The sequence below is a fragment of the Martes martes genome (genome assembly GCF_963455335.1).
Source record: "Martes martes genome assembly, chromosome: 9".
NCBI lineage: Eukaryota > Metazoa > Chordata > Mammalia > Carnivora > Mustelidae > Martes > Martes martes.
Genome location: NC_137896.1, coordinates 11,851,842 through 11,875,371, shown reverse-complemented (window position 1 = coordinate 11,875,371; position 23,530 = coordinate 11,851,842). Strand labels below are relative to the sequence as shown.

General features: G+C 53.8%; 1 protein-coding gene across 1 annotated transcript in view; it reads right to left on the bottom strand.

The window, feature by feature from the left end:
- PREX1 (phosphatidylinositol-3,4,5-trisphosphate dependent Rac exchange factor 1) overlaps nucleotides 1–23,530 on the bottom strand; it is a gene marked incomplete at its 5' end in the record, with an annotated part of 175,206 nt that overhangs the window by 43,422 nt on the left and 108,254 nt on the right. Inside the window, 7 exons of the mRNA XM_080813368.1 lie at nucleotides 4,066–4,141; nucleotides 6,475–6,524; nucleotides 6,718–6,821; nucleotides 8,182–8,282; nucleotides 15,682–15,829; nucleotides 17,942–18,091; nucleotides 19,932–20,050. Coding sequence (XP_080669494.1) covers nucleotides 4,066–4,141; nucleotides 6,475–6,524; nucleotides 6,718–6,821; nucleotides 8,182–8,282; nucleotides 15,682–15,829; nucleotides 17,942–18,091; nucleotides 19,932–20,050 — 748 coding nt within the window. The remainder of the gene's footprint in view (nucleotides 1–4,065; nucleotides 4,142–6,474; nucleotides 6,525–6,717; nucleotides 6,822–8,181; nucleotides 8,283–15,681; nucleotides 15,830–17,941; nucleotides 18,092–19,931; nucleotides 20,051–23,530) is intronic.

Sequence of the window (23,530 nt, the reverse complement as noted above, 5' to 3'; positions counted from 1 at the left end):
CAGTGGCCGGAAGGCTGCGTGCACAGAGCCCAGCCAGGGGAGGCGGCCGTCCATGCGAGAGGCGACATCCGGAGCGGCCACCCCCAGCTGCACGGGGCCAGCAGGGGAGGCACAGCCGGGGCCCAGGCGGCGAGCAGGCGCCCGCTCCGCAGCGTGGGAGGCCCCCGGCAGGCGTCTGGAGCCCACCTGGCTTTCTGAGGCACTCACAGTCTGGCCTGCCAGCCCATCCCTGTCCCCCTTCCCACAGGGAGGACCCACAGGGAGGCTCCTAAAGTTAGGACAAGAACAGGATTCTCAAGTTAACTGTGGAATACTCTGACCCTGGACACCTGAAAAGGAAGTCCCCTACCCCACATCCCACCAATTTGTGGGAAAACCTCAAATCACCATTTTCTCCCCTCCCAGAGGAAGGCACAGGCACACAGCCCTGTCCCGCTGCACCGCCACGCTCCCCTCACCTCCTCCACCCGCCCACTAGCCCCCGTGCTAGTGCTCCAGCCATGCTGGCCTCCTTGCTAGTCCTTTCACAAACTACATGCCCCCACCTCAGGGCCTTTGCACTTGCTCCTTCCTCCCCCTGGAAGGCCCTGTCCTGGCTTTTTTAAGTCTCAGTGCCCAAGTCAGCTCCTCAGAGGACACCCTAAAGTAGCCCCCAGTCCCCACTCCCCACCCCCATGCATCCTCCCAAAATGTTCATCCCGTTACACTCCCATGACCTTGCGTGATACCGGTGCTGCACTTGCCACAGTCTGAAACAAACTCCTCCCTTCCCGCCACGGCTCTCAGGAGAATCAGCACCAAGGATTCCTGGTCCTTGGGGTCCCTCCTGATAAGTGGGTGTGGTTTAAGGTCTGTCCCTCACTAGAACGTCAGTGGGCAGCAGTGGTGCCCGTCAAGGTGACCCACCTCCCCAATGGCACCCAGCACTCAGGGAGCCACAAAACATCTCTACCCAGAACCACCTGGGATGCCAGTGGCAAAGGCAGAGCTGGGCCGGGTGACAGAACACTCCGGGGGGTAAGGGACCCAGGGCTACAGGAGGCTCCCTGCCCAAGACTTGGGAAGCCCCGGGACAATGTCCACAGATGCCTCTTATTGACCCGCAGCATACCAGATGCTGCACCATCTCCCTCCTTCTCAAGGGTCAACCCAGAGGCGGTCACTCCCCTTAATCCCATTTAACAGATGAAGAGCCTGGGGCACAGACGGGCTTGCACTTGCCCTAGGTTACACCGTGAGAAAGGAATCCTTTCGGGGCCAGACCCTTCCCCCCACCACCATGTTATGGAAATGGAGCTCCAAGAGGACCTGTTAGTTGCCCATCGTTGGGGCCAGGGCTCCTGACATGGGCCCATGGATGCTTTCTTTCCTCTGCCGGTGCCTCGAGCCACCAGCCCGCTGTGTCCCCGGAACCTGAACCAGTGCCCAGTACACAGTAGGTGCTCAAAGAAAGGGAGAAGCTAATTAGCCCTCTTGTTGACTTGCTCCACACCCTCCCCCGACTGCTCATTTTAAATACTGCCAAAGCTGACCAGGAACGGAGCGACTGGCATGCCAGTCCTCCCCCGCCCTCCACCCACCCACGGGGGAGTCCAGCGGGCACCCCAAAGTCAGTGCCTTCCTGCACCAGAGGAGAACTCTTGATCTTCCCAGGCAACTGGGGACACCTCCCCCAGCCTCCCCATCCCGTAAAGGGTACCTCCCGCCTCCCAGCGCACCAATGCCCCAGGACGCATCCTTGCCTCCCATCCTGCCCCATAGCAGCGCACCCCGTGCACCCCATCTCCAGGCATTTCTCAGACCCACTGACATCTCAGCATCTCGGGGACCCATCTCACTCCCAACTCAGGCGGGGACTCACCACTTAGGGCAGAGTCCACATCACGCTTTGGAACCCACACACAGCTGTGAGCACCAGTGGAGCTCGGGAAACATGAGGCCACAGAAAGGGCCGAGCTGGGGAGAAGCAGCCGTTTCTGAAAGCCCGGACCCAGGCAGGTCTAGGCTCCAAGCAAAGAACCTAAACCACAAAGAAAATCACCCCGTGTCACCCTCACCTGGGGCAGAACACTCCGGAGGCAGGACTCCCCCCACCCCACCCCCTGCCCTACCCTCACCCCCTGCTGGTTGTTTCCTGATCTCACTGTCCCTGTGCCCCCAAACCCCCTGCATGTTCTCCAGCCTTCCATATTCTCCAGCCTTCCATACCGCATGTAATTTGGAGCCGCCTTGAATCCCTCGTGCGGGAGATAAGGAATTATAACAACCGTCGCATTTACTGAGCAATTCCTCTGTGCCAGGTGCCAGTCTAACTAAGCACTTTATGTGATTAACTCATTGAATCCTCAAAATAATCTAACAGGGAAGGTATTGTTTTTAGCTTTATTTTGCAGGTGTGGAAAGTGAGGCACAGAGAGGCTAAGAGGCTTGACCAAGAGCACTCTGCTAGGAAGACGCAGAGCTGGGATCTGACCCAGGCCAGCCTGGCTACTAGAAATCAGTCACATGCTGGGAGCTGGTGTCGGGAGCCATAAGAGGAGGGCAGTGTCGCACAGTGGTTAGCACTCTGCGCCTGCAAATGTGCAAAACCGAATTCCAATTCCAGGGCTGTTTTAAGACCTCCCGGGTCTTAGCATCCCACACCACAGCAAACATATTAAAATACACCCACATCCTACATTAAAGATGCTGTTTGGGGCTGAAAATAATTTTTCAAGGATTTTTCTAAACCTGCTTTTGAAGTCATTTGGCGCCAAGAAACATTTACTTTACAGATTGGCTACGATTTCTAGGCAATCATCAGGAATTGTGTGACATGAGAAAATCCCGCCAGCAAATTGTTTTCAAATGGAATGAGGTTTTTATGAATGCTAAATTTAACAATTAAGGAGGCTGACATAAAGCTGCATTCTGTAAACGTTTAAACACTTATCCGTTTTGATTTCACAGTTGTCTCCTCGTCTTTGCAGCCAATACGCTCTCTTTACAGATTTACAAATGAACACTCTCGCAAGCTCCCTGAAAAGTTCGCAGAACCGAGGTACAAGCAGGGTGAGGCAGACCCATCCCAATCCCAGCCCTGCCGCTACGGGGCTGTGTACCCTTGAACCAAGTGCTCAGCCTCTCTGGGTCCCAGCGTCCCTGTCTATAAACAGGCTGGAGGACTCCACGAGGTAATGCACAAAACCCAGCCGGAGGAAGCGCCCTGGGGGCAGGAGCCATGGGCCGGCAGACAGAAGTTTCTGCAGCATCTCAGGGGAGCAAAAGCCTTCGGGAAGTTGCAGCAAAACCAAGCTGCTGCCCAGCCCTTGTCCCCTGGGCAACTTCCGCGAAAGGAGTAACTTGGCAAGCTCCCCGTGGAGGCTCTCGTCTGGTGCCTCAACATGAGACCGACTTGTCCCAGCTCAGCCGGGACTGTCCCAGTTTTAACTGGAAGTCTCCAGTGGCAGCAACCAAGCATCCATTAAGCAGACACTAAGAGACGGATAATAATAAATGACAGATAAATCAAACGTGGGCGATCTGTGCGACGGAATATTATTCAGCCTCGCAAAGGAAGGCAATTCTGACCCAAGCCACCATGTGGATGGCCCTGAGGGCATGATGCTGAGTGCCGTCTGCCAGCCACAGAAGGACAAAGGCTGCGTGACCCTGCTCACGGGGGTACCCAGTGTGGCCAAGCACCTGGAGACAGAAAGCAGAAGCGAGGTTGCCAGGGGCCGCAGGGAGGGGCGAGAGGGGAGCTGGTGTTGACCGGGGACAGGGTTTTAGTTCTGCAAGATGAAAGAGCACTGGAGAGGGAGGGTGGGCATGGCTCCCAGCGAGGTGAGGGGACGTCGGACGTCGGGTCACGAACAGCACGCTGAGCCACGGTTATGACAGTTAAGTGTGATGTGTATTTTACACGAGTGAAAACTAGAGAAAAAACTCTTTAAAGCAACTTCAAGGCCGGCAGTCCAGTCAGCTCCTCGGTGCTGGGCAGAGTGAGCAGGCTGCTCCCGCAGGTCAGAGGGGACAGATCGCACAGGTTGGGGGACAGCTCCCATGGGCTGGGGGACAGCTCACCTGAGCCAGCAGCCAGTCCACGAGCTTGCTCCCGGGCAGCACGGACTTGTACGTCTTCAGGTGGTAATCACGGTCTCTGCGGGAGGAGGGAGCACATGTGAGCACATCGGGGAGCAGAGGCCCCTGGGGATCTCCCCAGGCACATGCTCTGATGTGTGGCATCTAAATTCCCCCCCAGGGGCACCTGGGTGGCTCAGTGGGTTAAAGCCTCTGCCCTCGGATCAGGTCATGGTCCCGGGGTCCTGGGATTGAGCCCCGCATCGGGCTCTCTGCTTAGTAGGGAGCCTGCTTCCTCCTCTCTCTCTCTCTCTCTGCCTGCCTCTCTGCCCACTTGTGATCTCTCTGTCAAATGAATAAATAAAATCTTTAAAAAAGAAAAAATTCTTGGGGTGCCTGGGTGGCTCAGTGGGTTAAAGCCTCTGCCTTCGGCTCGGGTCATGATCCCGGGGTCCTAGGATCGAGCCCCGCATCGGGCTCTCTGCTCGGCGGGGAGCCTGTTTCCCCCTCTTTCTGCCTGCCTTTCTGCCTACTTGTGGTGTCTCTCTCTGTCTCTGTCAAATAAATAAATAAAATCTTTAAAAAAAAAAAAAATTCCCCCCCAGTCTTGGAACGAAGGGTCGCGCTAACCTTGCAGTGAGTCAACCGTTTCTGGGGCTCGAGGCTGGCAAACAGGAGTCTACACGGCCAGCCACACTCAGGCTGATGACCAAGTCTGGCTGGGGAGTTTCTCTAGACTTTAGGAACTGGGGAGCTGGGCAGGCCACATGCCAGTAAGTGCTGGCCCTGCCACTTCCTTCTCTAGGGGCTGATCAGGAGGTCCTTCTCTCAAGGGCATGGAGAAGGCAGGGGCTGGTCTACAGATGTGAGGGGCTCCCAGGGCCTGACCCCCGACAAGGCTGGAATCCCCTCTGTTCCTCTAAGAGTGGACAAGAGCCATCAAGACTCGGGGGGAGGAAACTGCAGCTGGTAAGAATGAGGTCGTGGGGTGCCTGGGCGGCTCAGTGGGTTAAGCCTCTGCCTTCGGCTCAGGTCATGGTCTCAGGGTCCTGGGATCAAGCCCCGCATTGGGCTCTCTGCTCGGCGGGGAGCCTGCTTCCCCCTCTCTCTCTGCCTGCCTCTCTGCCTACTTGTGATCTCTGTCTGTCAAATAAATAAATAAAATCTTTAAAAAAAAAAAAAAAGGAATGAGGTCGCACTCTCCGTCCCTTCATCCACAACCATAAGCTTCATAATAAAGAAAAGAACCAATGGCTGGCAATTATACAGCCCACACAATATGCCAGGCATCACTCAAACCCAAGAGGTGTGAGCTATTCTTTTTTTTGAGATTTTATTTATTTATTTGACAGAGAAAGAGAGCACAAGTAGGTAAAGACTCAGGCAGAGGGAGAAGGAGAAGCCGGCTTCCCGCTGAGCAGGGAGCCCGACGTGGGGCTCAATCCCAGGACCCCGGGATCATCACCTGAGCTGAAGGCAGATGTTCAACTGACTGAGCCACCCAGGTGCCCAGGCATGAGTTATTCTTATGCCCATTTCACAGAGGTAGAATCAGAGGCCAAAGAGGTTAATTACCTTTCAACATTCATGCAACAAACATTCACGAAGAACTACTCTGCACTCTCCAATACGTACCCATTTATCCATCAGTGAATATTAAATCAGACCTAAAATCACATTCCTCCATCTCAAGGGTTTGAAAGCCACACATGACTCATGGCTACTATACTATTCCTAGCTAACAGTGTGGAAAGGGCTATAGGACAGCAGCATTCTAGGGGCTGGGCAAGGATCTGGGGACACAGCAGCGAGCAGACTCCCTGCCCTTGGTGAGTGTACAGTCCAGTGGGGAAGAAAGACAGCAAATCAATAAGGAATAAATACGTAACACGTCAACCACTGTCAAGTTTCAAGAAGAAAGGCCAAAGTGAAGTAAGGAGGACCGTGCACACAGGACACAGAGGCTTTGAGAAGTGAGCAGGGAAGGCCCCTTAGATTTGGAGACATTTGAAGGAATGAGGTTGTAAATATGCAAATTGATAACAGAAAGGCATTCCAGGCAGAGGGAACAGCAAGTGCAAAGGCCCCGAAGTGGATCTTGTTATCATCCCCATTCCACAGAGCAAAATGTTGAGGCACCAGGAGGCTTAGTAACTCTGCCCAAAGTCACACAGCTGATCACCAGCAGCTGAGACTCAAACTGGCCCCAGAACGGACACCCTCCACCACCACGCTGCAGCGTCTCCCACAGAGTGGCTCACTCAGCCCTAAGGACAAACATGGAGGGTAGATGTGACGATTAGCCCATTTGATGGAGAAGGAGACTGAGGCTCAGAGAGGTTAAGTGACTAGCCCAAGGCCACACAGCTGAGAAGAGGCAGAGGTGAAACTGGAGCCGGGAGAGTAACTTACTTGATTACGGGGGTGTAGAGGCTGTGAAGGCGGCAGTAAAGCCTCACGCCCTGAAAGAGAAAAAGGCAGGATCTGGGATCAGGCCACATCCTTCAGGAGCCTCCAAGTCTGGGCTGCCGGGAGAGACGGCTCCCAGCACAGAGCAGGCGGGTGGGGGAGGAGGAGGAGCACAGGCCACTGGGGTGCAGGTCTGTTCCGCAGTGTCCGTGGGGTCAGGGCTGTGGGGTCGGGCGGCGTCCCTACCTTGGACATGATGTCCTCCAGCTCACTCCGGGCCTTGTAGGTGCCGTCGTCATAACGGAAGCGGTACATCACCTGCTCGTTCTTGAACTGGTGCTTGTCGGACACTGGAGGGACCCAGGGGGCCAGTGAGGACGGGCCCTCCGCCCACCCCCGCCCTTCATCGCCCTGCACTCAGCCAGGCTCTGTGCCACATGCGATTTCGCTGAAGCCCCCCTCCCGCCCCCGCCCTTGCAGAAACCAGGTCTTCCTGCTCCGCTTGGGGCGGGGCACCTGCAGGTCTCCCGAGAGGCCCAGAAATGCCCTGACCCAGCCTATGTTGGGACCCACCTGGCCCAGCACCTCCTTGGTGCTCGGTCGCCAAAGCATGTGTTGGGACCGTGGGTGCTGGGGTGTGAGACCACACAGTCGGGATTTATGATACCCTCTCTATACGATGGCCTTGGATGTCCTTGGTTCTTCTTTCTGGCCCTCCCCACCGTGGATCCATTAGCAGATCCTGGAGGCTCTGCCTTCAAAACATTAATAGTCTGACTCTGCGTCCCACCCTGCTCCAAGCCATGGGGTCATCTCCCATCTGGAACATCACGGCCCCCTGCCAGGCCCCCCACTGCTGTCCGTGGCACAAGAGGTCACTGCTGACGTGGCGGCCAGAGGGACCCCACACAGGTCTGAGCCTCAGCATGGCTCCCCTCACCTCAGCACCCGGCGGCAGCTTCCGACTGCGCTCTGAGCAAAAGCCGAAGACCCCACGCTCCCTCGGGCGGTCCTGGACCTCACCCCTTCCATGCAATGCCCAGCCCCGTACCCGCCCACATCTCCTAGCAGCACCCACGCCCCCTCCCGTGGCAGCACCGGCCACCTGGCAGGTCCCAGGACACATGGCTGCCTCTCCTGGGGCGGGGGGGTCCCTCTGCACCTGCTGGACCCTTGGCCTAGAGCCCCAGTGCTCTCCGGCTCCTCGACCTCTCCGGCACCTTCTCAGAGAGGCCGTCCAACCACCCCCCTCGTGCAGCACTGAGCGCCATCTGCATACACAGGTTTTACTTCTTTTCTTTACCACCTACCCCCTCTGACTAGAACATCAACCCCACAAAGACGTTTTCCTCTGGCCTGTTCTCTGCTGTGTGCACAGTGCCTGACATGTAGCAGGCACTCAGTAAATACTGACTGAATGACAAAAACATAAATGGCTCTTGCTCTTTTTTGAAGGGACTTCTCGCGGTGTCCCTGCTTTGCTAGTGTCCCAGGTGAGTACAGGGCTCTCCAGCCCCGTGAACGGATTTAGAAGGGCATCCGCATCCCAAGTCTACACTCTGTCTAGGGGAACGGGGCAGCTACAGAGACAGGTAGTGACAGCCCCTGCGTTAGGGGTAGCGCAGCACTGCTGCGGTCTGACCTGTGCCTCCCTCCACCCCCCCAACCTCACACCCCTCCCTGGCCCACCCGGGCCCAGCCCCCACTCACCATGGTGGATGATACCGTTCTCCAACAAGGCCTGGCCCAAGTTCACACCTTCTTCAGTCTTGCTGATTTCACCGATTTCCAGAAGCCAGGCAACAAACTCACTGCCAGGAACATGAGACACAGTTGAGAGAAACTCGCCAGGCTTGGGAACACAGAGACCAGCACGGAACCGGCTTGGCCCTACCCACTCCTGCGAGGGATCACGAGAACGTCCCACAGGAAAGCAAGGCTTGGGAGCCCACAGCCCTGGGGGTTGTGCTGAGACCCTGTGCTTTTCCCTAGGACCAGGGGCAGAGGGGTGGGTGGGACCAGACGCCCAGCCCTGACTCAGGTGCCCTGAATGGGTACATGGATGGACAAATGGATAAGAGGGAAGGAAGGGTCAATGGATGCATGGGAGGGAAGGAAGGAGCTAGTAAGGGAGGATGGGTGGATGGACACACGGGTGCGGAGGTAAGTGAACAGGAAGGTAGACGAATGGATGACCTGATAGACAAATGAGTAGGTAGCTGGAAAGACCAGTGGGCAGGTGGGTGGAGGGGAGAATAGGGGGGATGGGTAGACACTACATGGAGAGAGACCCGGGCAGATGGGTGGGGGGACAGATGATGGATGGCAACATGAATGGATGAGCAGAAGGAAAGAAGAAATAAACAGGCAGGAAGAAATAAGAGCCAAAAAAGACGACTGTGAAGAGGAAGAGAGCTCACGGTGATCAGATCATGTCGTTCTCCTAGTCAAACTCTCCAGTGGGTTTTCCCCTTACTCTCAGAAAAAGATCCAAACTCTGCCTTCACAATGGCAATGCCCCACGTGAACTGCCACCCTCACCAATCTCATCTCCTCTACCTTTCACTTATGTTTTAGCCACACCCACCATCTTCTGCTTCTTCAAAAAGGTCACACTCCTACCTACCTCAGGGCCTTTGCACTTGCTGTTCCCTCTACCTGGAAACCCTGTCCCCCAGCTCTTCATATTAAGTCCTTCCTTCTCACCAAGCACCCCACCCAATCCACACATCTCTCCGTTTTGCTTCCTTTTGAGCACTTATCCTTGTCTGACATTGTACTGTTACAGATTTCTATACATGTTTATCAGCCGTCTGCCCCCCCCAGAAAGTAATCTCCACAATGACACAGACTTTTGTCGGTCTGATTCACGGCCCTATCCCCAGACCTAGAGGAGGGCCTAAAGCACAGTAGACCTCAATAATCACTTCTTGAACACATGAAAGAATAAACCATCAAACAAGAAGGAATGTTCTAGGGTCGGCAGGAAGATCTCTGGGAGAAAGAAAGCCTCCCGAGCCTGATGAAATCAGGCAGATCCAACGTGACTACCCGGTGGGGTAGAGGCTCAGCCAGACCCCACTGCCCTGCTCCTGGAGGCGCACTCGGGCTCAGTGCAGAGCTCAACCCACTCAAAGTCAGCAGGAAAAGGGAGAGCCGGCAACCGGGCTGTTTCCACGGAGGCAATCTGTGTTCAATGAAAGCAGGTGGCAGCTGGCCAGAGCACAGAGCTCTCCTGCTTATCGAAACCAGCTGTCCCGCCTCCAATTACATGGCCAGAGGGGGCAAGACTATTTTTAGCTTGCCGGTGTTTGGCGGAGCAAAGCCTGCCCATGTGGAGGTAGTGGATGAGCTGAGGCATTCAGAGAGCCCCGGGTGCAGCCCAAGCGGGGGGTGGGGGGCGAGGGAGCCCCGGGTGGGGAAGAGATTGTTCTAGGTCCTCCACCCCCCCCAATTTCATTCTCAAAGTCCCCAAAATCAGAGACAGGGGAAAGCTGCCAGCCGCGGAGGGAGGTGAACAGATGTTGAGCGCCCACTCTCGGAAGCTGGACACTGGGCCTCCGGCTGCCCACCAGCTGTCCCATCGAGGGCCGCCTCTGGCACCGACCGGCAGCCCCGTGGCCAGATGGGGGGCCGGCAGTGTCCCGGTGTCTTCTGCGAGGGGCGGAGGAAGGCAGCCCCAGAGAAGAGCAACCGTGACCCAAGTTTCTGCCCCAAGCTGAGTCTTACCCCTTTTAGAGCAACAAACTAGGTTTGCAGCTTGCTGGGCAAATTTGGGCAAGACCCTGTTCCTCTCTGGACCTCAGTGTGGTCGTTCTGACAAGCGGCTCGCTCAGGGGCCTTCCGGATTCCGCAGGTAAACCTTCACATCATATGAAATCTCGAGCAGGACCCAGTGTGCAAAACCAGATAAAACTCATCTGTAACGCAGGGCCCTCGAGCTCTTGTAAAAGAACAGAAGGGTCAGGTTGGAGGCACCAGAGTGGCTCAGTTGGTGAAGCGTCCAACTCCTGATTTTGGCTCTGGTCATGATCGCAGGGCCGTGAGATCGAGCCCCGTGACGGGATCTGCACTGGGCATGGACCTGCTTAAGATTCTCCCTCTCCCTTTACCCCTCCCTTCCCCGCCTCACTCTCTCTCTTTCCAAAAAAAAAAGGAGGAGGCGGGGCCAGGTTGAGGCTCTGTGGCACCAGCCGGGGGCGCTCCTGAAGATGCCAGCCACCCCACCATACAGCTGGGAAGACTAAAGCATCCTACTTTCCAAGAGAAGCTGGAAATTCAGCACTTCCTGGGAAATCTCCCAATTGCTCCATGTTGATATATAGTCCAAAGTTTCCTGAAAGCCCCATGTAGCCCCCATAAAACACATGCGTAAACTGCACCAGGTCAATGAGGCACCATCTGCCCCTGCCGAGGCGCAAAGAAGGGTGTTCTAAGCAGGGAGCTCAGCACACACAAAGGCCCTGAGTGAGAAAAAAGGTTAGGAAACCAGCAATCTGCAATCAGGACATTGGGTACAAAGAGTGGCAAGACCCAGCCTTTCAGCGATGTAACTCGGAGCACTGAGCTGGGGACACAGAGAGGCGATCCGCCGAGGCCGGTGGGGAGTCTGGGACTCAGGCAAGAGGGCACTGGCTGCGTTTGCATGTGCCCAGCTTCAGTCCTCCTTCCTTCCTGACCCCCAGAATCACTACCACGGGTCAGGCCCAACGCTAGCCACAGGGGATACACAGGTGTCTTTGCCATCACCCCAGGACAGTCCCCGGAGCTGAGGCCCAATGTGCCACTGACCACTGGCAGTTCCCTTGTTCTCACCTGTCTCCTCCATGAGGGCAGGACTGGAGGTTTTCTGCCTGTCCCTGTAACGCCAGTGTCCAAAGCTGCTTCCTGAAAAACTCCTGTAGAAGCTTCCTGCAGCCGCGCCTGACAAATCACGACTGACCAGCTCTTACCCACGGACACCCTGCACCTGAGCATGCAGGTGGGTGAGACAGTGAGGCCCCTCCCTCCTCACAGCGTCTGTAACAGCAGACACCAATCAATGAATGACATCTAACCTCGGGCAAGGTGGAAGCCAAATGCATTCTTCATCCCAGAAGCCTTCCCTGACTGCCCCTGCCAGTCACACCATTACACTTATCCCCTGAGTTCTCATACCTGTGCCAGTTCCTCCACCCAGAGCCGGTGTGATGAGCTCATCCTCTTCCCACCCTTCTGCTTAGACTCTGAACAGCTTCCCAGAGCACCCAGAATAAAACCCAAGCCCCCCACCTCCCTTACCTGCCTGACAGAGCCCCTGTCAACCCCTGCAGCCTCATCGGCCACGCCCTCGCTCTAGCCACACAGGCCTGGCTGTTCCTTAATTACTCAAAGCTCGTTCCAGCTGTGGGCTCTTGCACCTGCTGTTCCCTCTGCCAGGAATGCTGGTCCCCCAGATCTTCTCATGACCAGCTCCTGCTTATCATCTAGAGCTTGGTTAAAACGTCACCTCCCCTGAGAAGCCCTCCCTGACCATCCTGGCTGAAACAGCACCCCGTTTCCTCACCTCCTTAACATCAACCTAACTCACTTCTTACAACATCCGCCGACTGGCAAAAATCCCCTCTGTGCTGTTATTTGTCTCCCTGCGTGTTTTCTGGTTCCCCCCCAGACAGTCATTTCCACGAGGAAGGGGGCTCATCTGTCCTGTTCCTGCTGGCACGCCGTAAGGGCTCAAGAAACACTGAATGAACCACATGAATGCAGGAATGAATCGATTCTGTCTGCCCAACGCCTTGTCCCTCCCATGATGCCTCCACACAAACACCCAGATTTTATTCCTTCATCTTCTTTATGAGCTCTGTCTCCGAGCAGGGCAGAAACAGGCCACCCCGAAACACATTCCCATCACTCTGGCCAGCACTGTGCCCAGCATGTCACATGCATTTTCTCACTGAAGCCTCTAATAATCCTTTGAGGCATATTTGACTATTTCCCATTAACTGGTCCTTTACTGAAGCTCAGAGAGGTTAAGAAACTTGCCCACAGTCACACAGCTTGAAGGTCGGGGAACCAGGGCTTGTGTCCAAGGCTGACTCAAAGCCCAACCCTCGGAAGTTATAAAGATAAATCAGACATGTTTTATATTCATGGATTCCCCTTCTAGTAGTACAGATGGATATGGAGAAAGGAACTACCAAGGAAAAACAAAATGTGCCGAACAGAAATATAAATGGATATATGCAGCAGAGTGTAGTGGGAGAGAGTCCTGGATTCAAATCCCAATCCCCCACTTGTGGCTGTGTGACCTTGTACAGGACCTCCTCCCTCTCTGTGCCTCAATTCTCTTACCCTTACAATGGGGATAATGGCAGTGACCTGCCCCACACTGTTGTATGTGGGTTAAAAGGCATAGCTGCCTGCCCGTGTCTGGAGTGGAGGAAAGGTGGATAATTATGTCTTGGTGGCTACAGGTCTCTTCCACCCGAAGGATGCTCCTGCAGGATACTTGGGAGCTGAGCCCTGGCGGGGAAGGAGGAAGGTCATGGGCCCTGGGGCTGGGCAAAGAGCTATGTGGAGAGGAGAGCTTTATTAGAACAATCTTTTGTAGGAAGCCTGTCCTTAGGGCCCCGGTGATTATAAAACAAGCTTCAATCTTGGCCCTGTTTCAAAGAGGTGGTAAAAGAAATCTCCCTAATCCTTCCTGAGGAGACAGAACACTCCTCCGAAACTCTAATCACGGGCAGGTTATCCCATCCGGCCGCACTGAGCTCCCCAAGGGGCTTGGCGGGAGGCGGAGAGGTCGTCTGACCCAGGGGCCCGGAAGTCAGCCCCTCCAGAGAGAAAAACCTCCTTTCTGCCCAGGGATTAAAGACCAGCTGATGGAGACGAGCCAAGCCGCCCCTGCCCCGCTTCCCACAGGTCTGGGGCCCAGACTTCTCTCCATACACCCTCCCGGAGCTCGCAGCTGGGGTGACAACAGGTCACCCCCCATCCAGGGCAGCCCCCAGCCACTCCTTAGGAGCCCAGCCACCCCCCAAAATCTCCTGCCTGCTGCCCCTTCCACCATAAGACTCGGGCCGTGACCAAGGAGCTCAGCCCCGGCTCCACACCTGGTCTCCGAAGAGGCAGGACAACACTGGCCCTTGAACGTCCTCCGCGCATTTCCACCTTCGCCATCCAAACCTGGCTGCCGCTGGGCCCTGTGTCTGCATCTTTGCCTAGCTTCCAGGACGCCACACTCGCCCCGGGTGCCTCCTGCCTCTCTGCTTGCTCCCTCTTAGGCTCCTTCCTCCCAGCGCTGGCAGCCCCGAGGTCCAGTACCTGCCTCGGCTCTCCTCACATGTCCCCTTGCAGATTTCAGTCCTATGGCTTTAAAAACTATCAAAATGTTCTGATGGCACCTGGGTGGTGCAGTCGGTGAAGCATCTGCCTTCGGCTCAGGTCATGATCTTGGGGTTCTGGGATCGAGTCCCACATCAGGCTCCCTATTCAGCAAGGAGTCTGCTTCTCCCTCTCCCTCTGCCTTTCCCCTCAGCTTTTGCTGTCTCTCAAACAAATGAATAAAGCCTTAAAAAAAAAAAAAATAGGGATGCCTGGGTAGCTCAGTGGGTTAAGCCTTTGCCTTCGGCTCAGATCATGATCTCAGGGTCCTGGGATGGAGCCCCACATCAGGCTCTCTGCTCAGCGGGGAGCCTGCTTCCCCCTCTCTCTCTGCCTGCCTCTCTGCCTACTTGTGATCTCTATCTCTGTCAAGTAAGTAAAACCTTAAAAAAAAAAAAATTAAAATGCCCACATGCCCCACAATTACTTCTCCAACCCAGTCTTTTCTCCCCAAGTGAAGATCGATAACCAGCTAAGTCAACCTCTCCATCCGGGTGTCTAAGAGTCCCAAGGGCACCCGTCCTAGAGGAGCCGCCCCCAAAACCTGCTCCTCCATCCGTCTCCTTCCTCTTCGCAGCAGCGGCAACTCCAGCCTTCCAAGGGCTCACAATCCTCAACTCTTTTCTCACCCAACCAGCAAATGCGGTCACTTTCAAAATGATCAGAATGCAACCACTTCCCCCAACTTTACCATGGGGACTGCCTTTGTCCAAATAACCTCCCCCCAGGTCTGAGGCAAGATCAGAACACAGATGGTTATATCCAAGGCCTCTTCAAAAGCTTTTGGGAAGTGGGTGGGTTATTCGTCAATACATTCCAAATAAAGTCCCTGCCTCCCCCAGGCCAACTTCCCTCTCCCCAGCAGGACCACAGGCTCCATGAGGTTGGCACCCTCTGCGTCCACCACCTCGTCGAGCTCAAGGCAGGGCGGCACAGAGCCTGGCAATTTTGGTGGGGCTGTGAATCTACCTCTGGGTTTAAGACACACCAGTGCTCTGACCCCTTTGATCCTTTGTTATAAGACGGGGGCAGGGGGTAAAATGTTTTATTATTGGAAAGGAATATATTTCCCAGAGACGCTGGAGACCCGCAAATCCTGAAAGCTTCCAGGAGCTTCCCCTTCACCCTCACGTGCAACCCAGGCAGGACAGCCTCTCAGGACACCAGCCCTGATCTCAGACGTCCAGTCTCCAGGCCTGCGAGGCAGTCAGTTTCTGTTGGGCTGCTCAGTGTGCAATGCTGGTGGTGACGGCAGCCTGCGCGGACCCATGCCAAGACCCACGTCCGCTCTTCGGCACTTCCGGCAACTCCCACGTCCCCTCCGTGTGTTCGGAACCCCTCTGCTTGTGCTGTCTATAGTGGGTCCTGTTGTGAGTGTGAGGGCAGCGTCTTAATCCATGGCGGGCCACCCATCAGGTGTGTGTGTGAAATCAATGCCACCGTCTGGCTTCACATCGTTTTTTAAAACAAACGAAGAAACAAATAACATGCAAAGGATAAAGCAGAATAGAAAATAGGACAGAAAAGACACAAATACTTCCAGAGCGTGCCCAGCACAGTAAGTTCTGTGAAACTGGACTCAGTCATATGTTACGGGGATGTGTGCACTGGTGACAACATATAATGTACATTCTGCGGTGAGTTTGGGAGGAAACATGTGAAAGACCGAATACGGGGCCCCCACTAATTCTTCTTGACCCCTAAGGTCTGTTAAACGAGGACTCGAGGTGCTTTAGTGGCTCCGCCCCCCCTGGGCTCAGGGGGAAGAGCCAGGCGGGCACACTCTGGCGCACCAGCTGCCCGGGACCAGCGCGGGGGCCCCACGGAGGCCCAGCTGGGACCACTCACTTGCCGAGGAAGCACTTGGGGACGGTGCTCAGTTTTCTCCGACGGTCCTTGATCAGGTTCACCTTCTTGTTCATCATCATGTGGTAAAGCTTCTCTCCCTTCTCCGCAATCATGACGTAGGCGTCCCGCTCCATGCCCAGCTTCAGGCCTACAGAGGGGGCACGGTCAGCACCCAGGCCAGCACCAGCCCTGGGGAGCAGAGTGGGGCAGGTCCGCGGGTCCTGGAAGCCCCCGCCAGGGTCATGTACAGAGCCCTCATGGAGTGTCAGCCCCTGCTCCAGGCACCTGCCAGTGACTCCCCGCACAGCCTTGTGGGGGGGGGGGGTGTGCTGGCTGATCTCCCCCATTTCACAGATGGCAAAGCCGAGGCCCGGAGAGGTTAAGTTCCAGGGTAACAGGCAGTCAAGCTCATTCAACCCTTCAACGTGACCATGGGTTTCCAAATTCAGAGGTTATCAGAAAGCCTACTGAGGTCTTTCTTTATGCCAGGGATAAAAATTTGCCCATTTCTTTAGACAATATACACAGAACCCTGACCAGATCACTGCCTACATTTTCTGCCTGGACCCTGTCCACTCCTGACAACAGCAATGACAAATAACAAGAGAAAATGTTGGAAGCGCCTACTATGTGCCCCTTAATCCTCAAGAAACCTGTAAGGCCAAGTTATCCCCCCTTCACAAAGAAGAAACGGGGGCCCAGAGGAATGAAGCTCTCTGTCTAGGTTTATCCAACTAGAAGTGGCAGAACCAGGATTTCAACTCGGAAAGTTTGGCTCCAGATCTGTGCTCACGATCCACACACCACCCCCCAGAAACCCAGCCCTGAGGTCAAGGTTTGGACAACACCCAATTCTAACGACTGAGACCCACTGAGGCCACACCTTACTCGTGACCACATATACCCTGCATGGACCACAGGCCCCCATTCTAACCACAGAGACACGGATCAGCCACACCCAGGCCAGTCCACACCCCTGAACCCCACCGCCAGTCCTGAGCATACACCCAGCCCTGACCAGTTTCAGAGCTCACAAGCTTGCCGACCAGGGGCCAGTTTCAGTAGCTTGGCTTAAAGCCACCTGCATAATTTTTCATACAAAATTTAAAATCAAGAAATATCACCTGAAAACTTAAAATCTAGCTTCTCTAGGGAAAAGGAAAAACAAGGGATCCAGCCCTGCGGGGCCCACATTCCTGAGAGATGGTGGTGACTTGCTCATGGATGGAAGTAGCAGGGAAAGAGAAGTGGGCAGATTTGGCGGAAGTAAAGGGATTCCATATACTGAATCTGGGGAGTGGGCAGAAATCAGGGATGGGACCAAGAGTGGGAAACTGAGGCACCAGACAAAGGGAGGAACCATGTACTACGATGGGGAACCTCAAGCTTTGGGGTGGAAGATGGTGGAAATTAGGAGTTCTGATTAGACACGGAAAGCGTGAGGGATCTATGACACACCCAAGTAGAAGGCTGCAGATACAGAGATAACTGTGCCTCGGATTCCTCCTTTGCAAAGGTGGGGGGGTGGGTAGGTAGGGTTTTTAGGATCACGTGTCAAATTTCCCAAGGATGTTCAAATCCAAACTGCATTTAGCACCATTACAACCCTGTGCAGTAGGAACTTTTATCCCCACATATCAGACGGCATCACTGAGATCTGGGAAGCTAAAGTAATTTGCCCCCAAACATAGCACAGCTCCCTCTTCCCAGATGTCTGCACAACAACCCAGGTCCCAACTGCACCCACCTACCACACCCAGCCCCCCACAACTTATGCAAGGGCCTCCGGGGAGCCTGGGCCCAGAGAGATCTGGGACCACAGTTCATGAGCAACCCCCAAGGAGCCTCCTCCCAGAGGCGGACTCTGAGTGTCAAGCACAAAGAAGCCCAGCTGAAGGTAACAAACCAGTGCGGGGGAGAGAGGCGTGGAGGCAATGTCTCAGCTACCAGCCCACAAGGGTGAAAGGTACCAAGAACCAGGGTGACCAACCATATGACCCTTGACCCTTGGGCAAGTCCCTTCCACTGGGTCTCAGTGTCCCCATCTGTTGAATGGGCACTACCAGATGCCCTCAGGTGACCCAAGATACCACCAAGTTCTAAGACAGTCCCGGAGCTCTCTGCCCCTTCAGTGACCCGTGTCCTGTAGCCTAGGCCCCTTCCTTGGACACAGTCCTCCCTCGCGGAGGGAGGCCATACACACCCCAGGATCCCAGGATAGCCCCCCCAGAGCTGGAGGCCCAGGAGAGGGCGTACTCACTCTCGCGCTGCTCCCGCTCACGGATGATGGCGTCCAGCCACTTCTGCTTCTCCTCCGCAGTCTTGGCCATGCAGACGAACCACTTGTTTTTGGCCGTGTTGTGGATCTTCCAGCCGTTGGTGACAGTGTAGCCGTTGCTGTGGTAATCCGCTGGCAGGGGCAGAAGGCAAAGGTGGGTCAGCCCAGGCTCAGCCTACAACTCTGAACATTCCCCCCTACCCGCTTGAAAGTAAGGTCATGGGACCAGCGCATCTTGCTCCAGAAAAACAGGGGGCAGAGGCATCAGCAGGATTAGGGTCTGAGAGCTGAACTTGCAACTCTTCCAACGCTCGCTCCCCCTCCTCTCTATTCTCTGCAAAGAACAGAAGATCTGCAGACACCCCCCCCCCACACACACACACACCAATTACAGGGAGGGGCTTCAAGACCCCACAGTCCGGGCACAAATGCAGGAGTCCTGGAGCCTAGGAATACATCCCAGCCTCCCTGCCCATCTCGTCTGGACACTGGGGCTACTTAAAACCTAGTGCAAGGCCAACAATGTCAAGTTCAGGGCCCTTACACACTACTGGCTGGGATGGGGACTGGCCAACCTCTTTGAAAACAGGCTGTCGTTTTCCAGGAAAGTGGAAGTTGTCCATACCCTAAATCCGAGGAGGGGTCCACAGGTTTTGTGACACTGCCGAAGAAGTCTGTGTCTCAAAACCAGTTAGGAACTTCTGCCCTTGCCAAACTCAAGGGCACATACACAAAGAGGTTCACACAAGACTGCTCACCGCCTCACTGTTCATAATAGCCAACAGCAGAAATGACCCAAACGTCTATCACCAAAGGCAGGAATAAGAGAATTACACAGCAGAGGGAACCAACACCGTGCAGACCCCTCCTGGCAGAAGCACAAAGTGAGACACAAAAGAACACACAGTATCTTATGACCCTTTAAATAGATACATAAGACAGTGTCTATGTAACTACATGTATATATTTAGACCCACTTAGTAGGTATACAATGATATACCTATTTAAAGAAAGTTTTGAGGGGCGCCTGGGTGGCTCAGTGGGTTAAAGCCTCTGCCTTCGGCTCAGGTCATGATCCCAGGGTCCTGGGATCGAGCCCCGCATCGGGCTCTCTGCTCAGCAGGGAGCCTGCTTCCCTTCCTCTCTCTCTCTCTGCCTACTTGTGATCTCTGTCAAATAAATAAATAAAAGAAAAAAAAATAAAGAAAGTTTTGAAACAAATTTGCATTAGGATGTTTACTAATGCAGGGGCACCTGGGTGGCTCAGTGGGTTAGGCCTCTGCCTTCTGCTCAGGTCGTGATCTCGGGGTCCTCAGACCGAGCCCCACGTCTGGCTCTCTGCTTGGCTTCCCCCTCTCTGCCTGCCTCTATCCCTACTTGTGATCTCTCTCTCTCTCTCTCTCTCTGTCAAATAAATAAATAAATAAATCTTCAAAAAAAAAAAAAAGATGTTTACTAATGCATACTTGGGAGATAAAAATGTTTTTTTAAAAAAGCAAGAAAATGGTCATCACACAATTTGGACGGTTCCTTCTGGGGGGCAGGAGGTGCTGTGGCCGACGAGGGGTGTGTGAGGAGCTCTCGGGGTACACGCAGTGTTCTACTTACCAACTTGACCGAATGGTGACAGCCCAGGTGTTCATTCGATGTGCATATGTTTTAGATACTTTTCTTAGGGAGGTTACATTTCAAATAAAAGAAAAAACCGGGAGGACCCTGGGAGGCTCAGTCAGTTAAACACGAGACTCTAGATTTCGGCTCAGGTTATGATTTCATGGTCGTGAGATCAAGCCCCGCATGGGGCTCCAAGCCCAGCATGTAAGCCTATTAATGATCATCTCTCTCCCTCTCCCTGTGCCCCTCCCAACCTCTAAAAAAGAAAAGAAGAAAAAAGAAAAAGCTGAAACAGAGACTGTGCCACGGAGCAGGTGGGGCTGGGGTCAGGTGGGCCTTGGGGCAAGGGCCTACCTACCTGTCCCGTCTTCCACATTCTCCACCTCCATGACCTCAGTGTTGATTCGACCCCTGAAGATGTAGAGGGAGCCATTGATGGACTTGGTCCTCTTGGTGGATTTCTTGCTCCCGGTGACCCTGAAAGACAGGGGCGCGTCAGCAACCCCTATGTCTCACCTAATGGGGCTCGGAAGAGCAAAGGGAAGCAGAGCGGTAATCTGGAAGGGCGCCCAGAGATGGCAGGAGCATGGGTTTTCGGCTGGTGGCTGGGTGACTTGAACAAGTCTCTTCCCCACTCCAAGATGCAGTTCCTCCATCTGGAAAATAGGCCTTGCTGACCTCACAGAGCCATAGCTAACAGTTGACATTGATGAGAAACTAACCAGAAGCAGCAGAAATTCATTCCTCTTGGCTATAAGGTCGGTAGGGGCTCTCAGAGTATCTAACAGAGGGGTACTGCCTCAAATCAGACCAGAGAAGAAGGATGCCCGGAAGAGGAAGTCCACCCAACCATCCACATCCACCTGCCCACCATTCTTGCCCTCACTCAGGTCAATCAGCCACTCACTCAGTCACTCAACGAACATCTGACCAGTCCTTCCTATGGAGAGGATGCCAAGTTGGGGCCAAGGGGAGTCACGCGTCCATGCATTCAACAAGCACTTCGGAGAACACCCACTAAGTGCCAGGCACTGCGCTAGGCACTGGTGGACAAAACAGTCTCTGAGAACTCATCCTCCAATACGTGGGGGCAGGGGGCACAGAGACACACGCTAAGCAGAGAAGTCAAAGCCAAGTTACATCAGGATTGCTAAATGTGTGGTTAAAATAAAGCAGAGAATGAAGTCTGAGGGCTTGAAGGCCACTCTGGGGTAGGCACAGGCCCCTCTGCTCTGCCAAGTGGGTCATGTTCCCAGATCTGTTTGCCTGATGTGCACCTGTCACTGAAATTGAGTAAACTACGTATTATATAAGTGAGGACATACGAATATTGGAAAGAGAGCTGTCTCTCTGAAAATTAAGTGACTATTTTGGAAAGACTTGATAAAGGTAAGTTGCTTTTGTGTTCAGAGTGAATTTATTCTTGGGCGCCTGGGTGGCTAAGTCGGTTAAGCGTCTGCCTTCTGCTCAGGTTCCTGGGATCGAGTCCCTCATGGGGCTCCCAGAGCCTGCTTCTCCCTCTGCCTCTGCCTCTCTCTCTCTCTCTCTCTGCCTCTCATGAATAAATAAGTAAAATCTTTAAAAAAAAAAAAAAAGATTAAAAAAAAAGGTGAATTTATCCTCAAAGAAGAGACCTCGGCTCTTGATGAAAAGAATGTTTAAAAAATGCAATGTATATGCTTTTAACTAAAATATGAAAAGTTTGTAAAAATAATCGTAATAAAGCAAGGTGATGGTTAGGGAGGGTGGGGACATGATTTTAACTGGGACAAGGGAGGGAGAGGTGGTCAGGGGAGGCCTCCCTGAAGAGGTGGCTTTGGAGCAAAGACCCTGGAAAGGTGAGGGAGGAACCTAGGAGGGTATCTGAGGAGGAACATTCTAGGCAGAGGACACGGACCCCATGCCATGCTGCAAGGAGCTGCGAGCTGGCTGGTGGCTGAAGGTGTGGGCGAGGACGAGTATGGGGCAAGGGGTCAGAGCAGCCACACAGGCCAGATCCTGCGGGGTCCTGTGCACCGTGGTAAAGATGGACCCCTCCTGCCAGTGTGAGGTGGGGGCCGCAGAGGGTCTGAGCAGTGGAAGAACACGATCTGATCTAGGTTATAAAGGACTCCCTGTGGCGGAGAAGGGACTGCAGGCGGGGCCAGCAGAAAGCAGAGGGAACTAGAAGCCACTAAGCAGAGCAATGGTTTGCACCCGCCTACCCAGGCCTACCTACTCGGGTACATGTGTATACAAGCTTCTCTGAACTTTTCATGAAAGTATAAAATCCATACAGGAAAAAAAAATACCCAAAGAAAGATGTGGCTCATTTAACTTTCAAAGAGTGAGCACACCTCTATTATCACTATGTAAACACCCCAAAAGTCCCCCATTGTGTCCCCTTCCCAGTCACTACCCCCACGCCCTATCCCTCCCCGTCCCCCCACAACGGTCACAGCTCTCCTGACCTATGACCCCATGGCTTCGCTCTGCCTGTTTTGGAACTTCACATACATGGAATGACCACAGGTGATGGTGACGGGTATGTCGGTTGCTTCCTGTTTGGCGCGGCTGTGACTGTCTTTGCGTGTGTCTTATGAAGAACACACATGCACGTCTCTGCAGGGGATCTACCTAGGGGCTGAACTGCTGTGTTACAAGGGATGTACGTGGTCGCCTTTCCCGGAGAATGCCAAGCTGTTTCCCAAAGGCGTTGCACCAGTTCTCCCCGACCCCGGTAGAGTAGCAACGTTCCAGTGGCTCCCCATCCTCTGTAGCTAATTTCCGTGTTGGCCATTCTGGTGGGCACAGAGTAGTGGCTCATTAAACATTCCACGTGCATGTCCCTGGTGAGTAACGAGGCGGAGCACCTTTTCATGTTTACTGGCCATTTAGTCCTGTGGGCCATGGGCTTTTGTGAAAGGACTGCCCCTAGAGCATTTTTCTCTTGGGTTATCCTTTTCTTAATGATTTCTAGCAAGAGTTAGCTAATGTTTTCTGAGGAGGGCTACATAGAGAGTAAACATTTTCAGTTTCGGGGGCTCCGTGTCTCTGTGTCAACTACTCCACTCTGCCCTTGCTGCAGGAAAGCATCCACGGGCAACACCGAAACAAATGGGCATGCCGTGTACCAATAAATCTTTATTTATAAAAACAGACAGAGTGCCAAATTTGGCTTCTAGAACTTCTTGATACATTCTGGATGTGAGTCCCCTGTCAGTTATATGGATCGCAAAGATCCCTAGTCCGTAGCTGACTTTTTACTCTCGTCACAGTGTCTTTTGATGAGCAGTTCTCAATTTTAACATAATCTGATGAATCTCTTTTTCCCTTAGAATGGCACTTTTTGTCCTATTTAAGAAATCTTTGCTTACTACCAGATTGTGAAGATAGTCCCCTATGCCTTCTCCTGGAACCCTGATGGCTTTACCCCGCACATTTAAATCTATGATCCATCTGAAGTTGGCTTTTTGTGCATCGTATGAGCTAACAGTCAAGACTCATTTTCCCCCATGGGATACCAAACGAACCAAGTATCATTTATTAAACTGCATTGGCACCTCTGTTGAAATTCAAATGATCACTTCCACGGGGGGCTGCTGCTGAACTCGCTCTTCTAGTCCACTAAACTCTTTGGTTCGGCACCAATACGACGTTGTCCTAATCACTTCGGCTGCGAGTAAGCCGGACTTCCGGCAGCACGAGGTCCCCAGCTTTGCCCTTTTTCAAAACGGTGGAGGCCGTTTTCGTGTTTCCAGGTAAATTTTACAACCACTGACACAGACATACACGAAAACTCCCTCCTGGAGTTCTTATTGGAATGACACTGAAGTTCTGGCCAAAGTTGGGGGATGGAATGGAAAGGACTTGCTGAAGAAGTGGGTGTGGGGTGAGGCAGGTCAGCATCAAGGTCAACCAAGGTGCCCTTCACTCCGAATGAGGAAGACTGCGAGGAAAAGGTCTGGGACAGGAGTT